The following is an 8,066-nucleotide window of genomic DNA, read 5'->3' as shown; positions in this document are numbered from 1 at the left end:
ACAGCACCCGCCAGGCCTACTTCTCTGAGCTCCAGCGGAGGCAGCGGGAGGGTTAAAATCCAACCAATAAAAACATCAGAAATAATAATAATAACAATAACCAAACGAGGCTTTTTATTGGCCGCCGGAAAAAGACGACAAACGGCGTCACAACCACCGAGAAACGGGGAGGGAGGGAGGGAGGGGAGAGCGGGGCGGAGGGGACCTTCTAGGAAAGCAGGAAGAGCGTCGAGAGAGAGGTGACCTTCTAGGAAGCAGAGAGGAGAAGAACGTCCTGGAGGACCGAGTGGAGAGGTGACCTTCTAGGAAACAGGAGGTCTGAGTGGAGAGGTGACCTTCTAGGAAACAGGAGGACTGAGTGGAGAGGTGACCTTCTAGGAAGCCTTGGAGGACCAAGGTGACCTTCTTTGAAACCAGGAAGAGCGTGGAGAGGTTCCTTCCGAGGCGAGAGGTGACCTTCTAGGAAACAGGAGTCATTGGAAGAACCTTTTGGAGGACCGAGGTGACCTTCTAGGAAAGCAGGAAGAGCGTGGAGAGGTGACCTTCTAGGAAACAAACAGCAGAAGAACGTCCTGGAGGACCGAGTGGAGTTCCTTCTGAGGGGAGAGGTGACCTTCTAGGAAACAGGAACATCGTGGAGGACCTTCTAGGAAACCAGGAAGAGCGTAGAGAGGTGACTGTGGAGGTGACCTTCTAGGAAACAGGAGTCGTTGGAAGAACATCTAGGAAACCAGGAAGAACGTCGAGAGGTTCCTTCTGAGTTGGAGAGGTGACCTTCTAGGAAGCAAACAGGAGAAGAACGTCCTGGAGGACCGAGTGGAGTGGTGGCCTTCTAGGAAACAGGAACATGGTGGAGGACCTTCTAGGAAACCAGGAAGAGCGTAGAGAGGTTCCTTCTGAATTGGAGGTGACCTTCTAGGAAGCAAAGAGGAGAAGAACGTCCTGGAGGACCGAGTGGAGAGGTGGCCTTCTAGGAAACAGGAACATGGTGGAGGACCTTCTAGGAAAGCAGGAAGAGCGCAGAGAGGTTCCTTCTGAGGGGAGAGGTGACCTTCCAGGAAACAGGAACATGGTGGAGGGCCTTCTAGGAAACCAGGAAGAGCGTAGAGAGGTGACTGTGGAGGTGACCTTCTAGGAAACAGGAGTCGTTGGAAGAACATCTAGGAAACCAGGAAGAACGTCGAGAGGTTCCTTCGGAGTTGGAGAGGTGACCTTCTAGGAAGCAAACAGGAGAAGAACGTCCTGGAGGACCGAGTGGAGAGGTGGCCTTCTAGGAAAGCAGGAAGAGCGCAGAGAGGTTCCTTCTGAGTGGAGAGGTGACCTTCTAGGAAACAGGAACATCGTGGAGGACCTTCTAGGAAACCAGGAAGAGCGTAGAGAGGTCACTGTGGAGGTGACCTTCTAGGAAAGCAACAGGAGGAGGAGCACGTCCTGGAGGACTGTGGAGGTGACCTTCTAGGAAACAGGTTGGGAGGAGAACACCATGGAGGACCTTCTAGGAAACCAGGAAGAGCATAGAGTGGTTCCTTCTGAGGGGAGAGGTGACCTTCTAGGAAACAGGAGAAGAACATCGTGGAGGACCGAGGGGACCTTCTAGGAAAACGGAGCCGTCGGAAGACCATCAAGGAGGACCTTCTAGGAAACCAGGAAGAGCGTCGAGAGGCGACCTGCTAGGAAACAGGAACATCATGGAGGACTGAGGGGAGAGGTGACCTTCTAGGAAACCAACAGGAGCCGTCGGGAGGAGAACGTTGTGGAGGACATTCTAGGAAACCAGGAAGAGCGCCGAGAGCTTCCTTCGAGGGGAGAGGTGACCTTCTAGGAGAAGAACATCGTGGAGGACCGAGGAGAGAGGTGACCTTCTAGGAAGCAGGAGCCATCAGGAGAACGCCTTGGAGGACCGAGATGTGACCTTCTAGGAAACCAGGTAGAGCGTGGAGACGCTTCTAGGAAACAGGAGGACTGAGTGGAGAGGTGACCTTCTAGGAAACAGGAGGACTGAGTGGAGAGGTGACCTTCTAGGAAGCCTTGGAGGACCAAGGTGACCTTCTTTGAAACCAGGAAGAGCGTGGAGAGGTTCCTTCCGAGGCGAGAGGTGACCTTCTAGGAAAGAGGAGTCATTGGAAGAACCTTTTGGAGGACTGAAGTGACCTTCTAGGAAGGCAGGAAGAGCGTGGAGAGGTGACCTTCTAGGAAACAAACAGCAGAAGAACCTCCTGGAGGACCCAGAGGTGACGTTCTAGGAAACAGGAGCCGCTGGGAGAAGAACATCTTGGAGGACCTTCTAGGAAACCTGGAAGAGCGCCGAGAGGTTCCTTCTGAGTTGGGAGAGGTGACCTTCTAGGAAACAAGCAGGAGAAGAACGTCCTGGAGGACCGAGTGGAGAGGTGGCCTTCTAGGAAAGCAGAGTTGTTGGGAGACTATCGTGGAGGACCAAAGGGAGAGGGGACCTTCTAGGAAACAGGAGCTGTTGGTAGAACACGATGAGGACCGTCTAGGAAACAGGAGTCGTCGGGAGGAGAAGAACGTCGTGGAGGACCAAGGAGACCTAGGAAAGCAGGAAGGGCGTGGAGAGGGGACCTTCTAGGAAACAAGCAGGGGAAGAACGTCCTGGAGGACCGAGTGGAGAGATGGCCTTCTAGGAAAGCAGGAAGAGCGTAGAGAGATGACCTTCTAGGAGAGCAGAGTTGCTGGGAGAATATTGTGGAGGACCAAAGGGAGAGTGGACCTTCTAGGAAAGCAGAGTTGTTGGGAGAATATCGTGGAGGACCAAAGGGAGAGGGGACCTTCTAGGAAACAGGAGCTGTTGGTAGAACACGATGAGGACCTTCTAGGAAACAGGAGTCGTCGGGAGGAGAACGTCGTGGAGGACCAAGGAGACCTAGGAAAGCAGGAAGGGCGTGGAGAGGGGACCTTCTAGGAAAGCAGAGCTGTTGGGAGGAGAATGTTGTGGGAGGAAGCATCTGAGGAACATCTGATGAAGATGGAAGGTCACCATGGGAGGAGGAAAGATCTGAAGAAGATCGGAAGGAGAACATGGATCCAAGATGGAAGGTCAGGATGGAGAAGGACCATGGAAGGAAACATCTGAGGAACATCTGAAGGAGAACATGGAAGAGGAAACATCTGAAGAACATCTGAGGAACATCTGAAAGAAGCTGAAGAGAACATGGAAGGGTCACCATGGAAGGAAACATCTGAAGGACATCTTGGTGAGGAATTGGATCCAAGATGGAAGGTCAGCATGAAGGACCACCATGGGAGGAAACATCTGAGGAACATCTGAAGGAGAACATGGAAGAGGAAACATCTGAAGGACATCCTGGTGAGAAGATGGAAGGAAGGTGGAATGTGAGGATGGAGAACCACCATGGAAGGAAGCATCTGAGGAACATCTGGAGAACATCTGAACATGGAAGGGTCACTATGGGAGGAAGAACATCTGGAGGGGAACCATCTGAAGAACATGGAAGGTCAACCCTTGAGGAAACATCTGAAGAACTTCTGAAGTGAGAACATGGAAGGCCAGGATGGAGAGCCACCATGGAAGGAAGCATCTGGAGAACATCTGAAGGACATCTTGGTGAGAACATGGAAGGAAGGCGGAAGTTCAGGATGGAGAGCCACCATGGAAGGAAACATCTGAGGAACATCTGAAGAACATCCTGGTGAGAAGATGGAAGGAAGGTGGAAGGTCAGGATGGAGAGCCACCATGGAAGGAAACATCTGAGGAACATCTGAAGAACATCCTGGTGAGAACATGGAAGGAAGGTGGAAGGTCAGGATGGAGAACCACCATGGAAGGAAACATCTGAAGAACATCCTGGTGAGAACATGGAAGCAAGGTGGAAGGTCAGGATGGAGAACCACCATGGAAGGAAACATCTGAAGAACATCCTGGTGAGAACATGGAAGGAAGGTGGAAGGTCAGGATGGAGAGCCACCATGGAAGGAAACATCTGAGGAACATCTGAAGAACATGGAAAGTTATAATGGAAGGAAAGATCTGAGGGAGAACATGGAAGGGAACCGTTGAGGAAACATCTGGAGAACATTGGAAGGAGAAGATTGGAGGGGATGGGGGTCCCGCAAAGTGGTGGTTGTGGTAGCTATGGGTCCTCCTAGGCGGCCTCCTCCTCGGCCTCCTCCTCAAACTCCCCCTCCTCCTCGGCGGTGGCGTCCTGGTCCTGCTGCTCCTCCTCCACCAGGTCCTTCCTGTGTCTCTCCACCTCCATGACCTCCATCTCCTCCATGCCTTCTCCTGTGTACCAATGGAGGAAGGCCTTCCTCCTGAACATGGCCGTGAACTGCTCGGAGATCCTCTTGAAGAGCTCCTGGATGGCGGTGGAGTTGCCGATGAAGGGGGCGGACATCTTGAGGACATGGGGTGGGAGGTCTTGACATTGGTGGGGGTCCGGCCAATGGAAGGACCTGAGTTCCAGGTGGAGCTGAATCCAAGATGGAAGCTGATGAGAAGATGGAAGGTCAGGATGGAGAGCCACCATGGAAGGAAAGATCTGAGGAACATCTGAAGGAGAACATGGAAGAGGAAACATCTGAAGAACATCTGAGGAACATCTGAAGGAAGCTGAAGAGAACATGGAAGGGTCACCATGGAAGGAAACATCTGAAGGACATCTTGGTGAGGACATGGATCCAAGATGGAAGGTCAGGATGGGGAAGCACCATGGAAGGAAACATCTGAGGAACATCTGAAGGAGAACATGGAAGAGGAAACATCTGAAGAACATCTGAGGAACATCTAAAGGAAGCTGAAGAGAACATGGAAGGGTCACCATGGAAGGAAACATCTGAAGAACATCCTGGTGAGAACATGGAAGCAAGGTGGAAGGTCAGGATGGAGAGCCACCATGGAAGGAAACATCTGAAGAACATCTGAAGAACATCTTGATGAGAACATGGAAGGAAGGTGGAAGGTCAGGATGGAGAGCCACCATGGAAGGAAACATCTGAGGAACATCTGAAGAACATCTTGATGAGAACATGGAAGGAAGGTGGAAGGTCAGGATGGAGAACCACCATGGAAGGAAACATCTGAGGAACATCTGAAGAACATGGGAAGTTATAATGGAAGGAAAGATCTGAGGGAGAACATGGAAGGGAACCGTTGAGGAAACATCTGGAGAACATTGGAAGGAGAAGATTGGAGGGGATGGGGGTCCGGCAAAGTGGTGGTTGTGGTAGCTATGGGTCCTCCTAGGCGGCCTCCTCCTCGGCCTCCTCCTCAAACTCCCCCTCCTCCTCGGCGGTGGCGTCCTGGTCCTGCTGCTCCTCCTCCACCAGGTCCTTCCTGTGTCTCTCCACCTCCATGACCTCCATCTCGTCCATGCCTTCTCCGGTGTACCAGTGGAGGAAGGCCTTCCTCCTGAACATGGCCGTGAACTGCTCGGAGATCCTCTTGAAGAGCTCCTGGATGGCGGTGGAGTTGCCGATGAAGGGGGCGGACATCTTGAGGACATGGGGTGGGAGGTCTTGACATTGGTGGGGGTCCGGCCAATGGAAGGACCTGAGTTCCAGGTGGAGCTGAATCCAAGATGGAAGCTGATGAGAAGATGGAAGGTCAGGATGGAGAGCCACCATGGAAGGAAAGATCTGAGGAACATCTGAAGGAGAACATGGAAGAGGAGACATCTGAAGAACATCTGAGGAACATCTGAAGGAAGCTGATGAGAACATGGAAGGGTCACCATGGAAGGAAACATCTGAAGGACATCTTGGTGAGGACATGGATCCAAGATGGAAGGTCAGGATGGGGAAGAACCATGGAAGGAAACATCTGAGGAACATCTGAGGAACATCTGAAGGAAGCTGATGAGAACATGGAAGGGTCACCATGGAAGGAAACATCTGAAGAACATCCTGGTGAGAACATGGAAGGAAGGTGGAAGGTCAGGATGGAGAGCCACCATGGAAGGAAACATCTGAGGAACATCTGAAGAACATCCTGGTGAGAAGATGGAAGGAAGGTGGAATGTGAGGATGGAGAGCCACCATGGAAGGAAACATCTGAGGAGCATCTGAAGAACATCCTGGTGAGAACATGGAAGGAAGGTGGAAGGGCAGGATGGAGAACCACCATGGAAGGAAACATCTGAGGAACATCTGAAGAACATCCTGGTCAGAAGAAGGAAGGAAGGTGGAATGTGAGGATGGAGAGCCACCATGGAAGGAAACATCTGAGGAACATCTGAAGAACATCTTGATGAGAACATGGGAGGAAGGTGGAAGGTCAGGATGGAGAACCACCATGGAAGGAAGCATCTGGAGAACATCTGAAGAACATCCTGGTGAGAACATGGAAGGAAGGTGGAATGTCAGGATGGAGAGCCACCATGGAAGGAAACATCTGAGGAACATCTGAAGAACATCTTGATGAGAACATGGAAGGAAGGTGGAAGGTCAGGATGGAGAGCCACCATGGAAGGAAACATCTGAGGAACATCTGAAGAACATCTTGATGAGAACACGGAAGGAAGGTGGAAGGTCAGGATGGAGAACCACCATGGAAGAAAGCATCTGGAGAACATCTGAAGAACATGGAAAGTTATAATGGAAGGAAAGATCTGAGGGAGAACATGGAAGGGAACTGTTGAGGAAACATCTGGAGAACATTGGAAGGAGAAGATTGGAGGGGATGGGGGTCCGGCAAAGTGGTGGTTGTGGTAGCTATGGGTCCTCCTAGGCGGCCTCCTCCTCGGCCTCCTCCTCAAACTCCCCCTCCTCCTCGGCGGTGGCGTCCTGGTACTGCTGGTACTCCGAGACCAGGTCGTTCATGTTGCTCTCGGCCTCGGTGAACTCCATCTCGTCCATGCCTTCTCCGGTGTACCAGTGGAGGAAGGCCTTCCTCCTGAACATGGCGGTGAACTGCTCGGAGATCCTCTTGAAGAGCTCCTGGATGGCGGTGGAGTTTCCGATGAAGGGGGCGGACATCTTGAGGACATGGGGTGGGAGGTCACCGACGGAGGTCTTGAGGTGGTTGGGGATCCATGAAAGGAAGGACCTGGGTTCGAGGGGAAGGAGCTGGGAGGCCAGAAGCTGGAGGTGGAAGGGTCCACATGGGAGGGAACATCTGAAGAACATCTGAAGGAGAAGATGGGAAGGAGAGCATGGAAGGGTCACCATGAGTGGAAACATCTGAAGAACATCCTGGTGAGAACATGGATCCAAGGTGGAACGTCAGGATGGAGGACCACCATGGAAGGAAACATCTGAGGAACATCTGAAGAACATCCTGGTGAGAACATGGATCCAAGGTGGAACGTCAGGATGGAGGACCACCATGGAAGGAAACATCTGAAGGACATCTGAAGGAGAACATGGAAGGAACCATCTGAAGAAGCAAGTGAGAACATGGAAGCTCAGGATGGAGAACCACCATGGAAGGAAACATCTGAGGAACATCTGAAGAACATGGAAGGTCACCATGGAAGGAAACATCTGAAGGAGAACATGGAAGGAAGCATCTGGAGAACATCCTGGTGAGAACATGGATGCAAGGTGGAAGGTCAGGATGGAGAGCCACCATGGAAGGAAACATCTGAGGAACATCTGATGAACATCCTGGTGAGAAGATGGAAGGAAGGTGGAAGGTCAGGATGGAGAGCCACCATGGAAGGAAGGTGGAAGGTCAGGATGGAGAGCCACCATGGAAGGAAACATCTGAGGAACATCTGAAGAACATCTTGATGAGAACACGGAAGGAAGGTGGAAGGTCAGGATGGAGAACCACCATGGAAGGAAACATCTGAGGAACATCTGAAGAACATCTTGATGAGAACATGGAAGGAAGGTGGAAGGTCAGGATGGAGAACCACCATGGAAGGAAACATCTGAGGAACATCTGAAGAACATGGAAAGTTATAATGGAAGGAAAGATCTGAGGGAGAAGATGGAAGGGAACCGTTGAAGGAAACATTGGAAGGAGAAGATGGGAGGAAACATCTGAAGAACATTGGAAGGAGAACATGGGAGGAAACATCTGAAGAACATTGGAAGGAGAACATGGGAGGAAACATCTGAAGAACTTCTGAGGAACATCTGAAGG

At 51.7% G+C, this 8,066-nt stretch overlaps 2 protein-coding genes and 8 long non-coding RNA genes across 20 annotated transcripts in view; 5 read left to right on the top strand and 5 right to left on the bottom strand.

The window, feature by feature from the left end:
- CIMIP2A (ciliary microtubule inner protein 2A) overlaps positions 1-73 on the top strand; it is a 25,412-nt gene extending 25,339 nt beyond the window's left edge. Inside the window, exon 7 of the mRNA XM_079996488.1 lies at positions 1-73. This exon is cut by the window's left edge and continues 33 nt beyond it. Coding sequence (XP_079852614.1) covers positions 1-56 — 56 coding nt within the window. The 3' untranslated portion in view covers positions 57-73.
- A 425-nt stretch (positions 74-498) lies between these two features.
- On the bottom strand, positions 499-845 carry LOC307208411. Its single transcript, XR_013835158.1, has 3 exons — positions 814-845; positions 691-756; positions 499-593 (listed from the first exon to the last, which is right to left on the bottom strand). It is a non-coding gene; the product is annotated as an uncharacterized lncRNA (long non-coding RNA).
- LOC307208406 lies at positions 600-1,824 on the top strand. 5 transcript variants are annotated; one of them, XR_013835143.1, is made up of 4 exons: positions 600-709; positions 837-889; positions 1,298-1,381; positions 1,448-1,824. It is a non-coding gene; the product is annotated as an uncharacterized lncRNA (long non-coding RNA). The 5 variants fall into 5 exon arrangements; XR_013835144.1 differs by having other exon boundaries at positions 1,208-1,381; XR_013835145.1 differs by lacking the exons at positions 600-709; positions 837-889 and adding an exon at positions 982-1,027 and having other exon boundaries at positions 1,208-1,381.
- On the bottom strand, positions 1,116-2,111 carry LOC307208405. Its single transcript, XR_013835142.1, has 3 exons — positions 1,980-2,111; positions 1,483-1,912; positions 1,116-1,160 (listed from the first exon to the last, which is right to left on the bottom strand). It is a non-coding gene; the product is annotated as an uncharacterized lncRNA (long non-coding RNA).
- LOC307208408 lies at positions 2,028-2,480 on the top strand. The gene is made up of 3 exons (XR_013835155.1): positions 2,028-2,041; positions 2,140-2,311; positions 2,388-2,480. It is a non-coding gene; the product is annotated as an uncharacterized lncRNA (long non-coding RNA).
- A 132-nt stretch (positions 2,481-2,612) lies between these two features.
- Positions 2,613-4,531, bottom strand: LOC307208410. Its single transcript, XR_013835157.1, has 4 exons — positions 4,504-4,531; positions 3,543-3,579; positions 2,729-3,148; positions 2,613-2,670 (listed from the first exon to the last, which is right to left on the bottom strand). It is a non-coding gene; the product is annotated as an uncharacterized lncRNA (long non-coding RNA).
- LOC307208407 lies at positions 3,005-7,586 on the top strand. Of its 7 annotated transcripts, none has more exons than XR_013835148.1 (6): positions 3,005-3,054; positions 3,780-3,987; positions 4,806-5,083; positions 5,704-6,054; positions 7,136-7,197; positions 7,380-7,586. It is a non-coding gene; the product is annotated as an uncharacterized lncRNA (long non-coding RNA). The 7 variants fall into 7 exon arrangements; XR_013835149.1 differs by lacking the exon at positions 7,380-7,586 and having other exon boundaries at positions 4,806-4,853; positions 4,939-5,083; positions 7,136-7,355; XR_013835152.1 differs by lacking the exon at positions 7,380-7,586 and adding an exon at positions 7,276-7,354 and having other exon boundaries at positions 7,136-7,190.
- Positions 3,164-3,754, top strand: LOC307208412. Its single transcript, XR_013835159.1, has 2 exons — positions 3,164-3,238; positions 3,695-3,754. It is a non-coding gene; the product is annotated as an uncharacterized lncRNA (long non-coding RNA).
- Positions 4,843-7,913, bottom strand: LOC307208409. Its single transcript, XR_013835156.1, has 3 exons — positions 7,630-7,913; positions 6,269-6,475; positions 4,843-4,908 (listed from the first exon to the last, which is right to left on the bottom strand). It is a non-coding gene; the product is annotated as an uncharacterized lncRNA (long non-coding RNA).
- Positions 6,644-7,042, bottom strand: LOC307208402 (tubulin beta chain). The gene has a single exon (XM_079996485.1). The coding sequence runs from the start codon at positions 6,950-6,952 to the stop codon at positions 6,701-6,703; it is 252 nt and encodes an 83-aa protein (XP_079852611.1). The 5' UTR covers positions 6,953-7,042; the 3' UTR covers positions 6,644-6,700.
- Positions 7,914-8,066: the final 153 nt, after the last annotated feature.

This window comes from Podarcis cretensis, assembly GCF_951804945.1.
Source record: "Podarcis cretensis genome assembly, contig: SCAFFOLD_27, whole genome shotgun sequence".
Taxonomy (NCBI): domain Eukaryota; kingdom Metazoa; phylum Chordata; class Lepidosauria; order Squamata; family Lacertidae; genus Podarcis; species Podarcis cretensis.
The sequence above is the reverse complement of the archived record's forward strand: the minus strand, read 5'-3'. Positions and strand labels throughout refer to the sequence as shown.

What these genes read in the sequence shown, in the direction of transcription:
- LOC307208402 (XM_079996485.1), bottom strand. Translation starts at nt 6,952, where the DNA reads ATGTCCGCCCCCTTCATCGGAAACTCCACCGCCATCCAGGAGCTCTTC.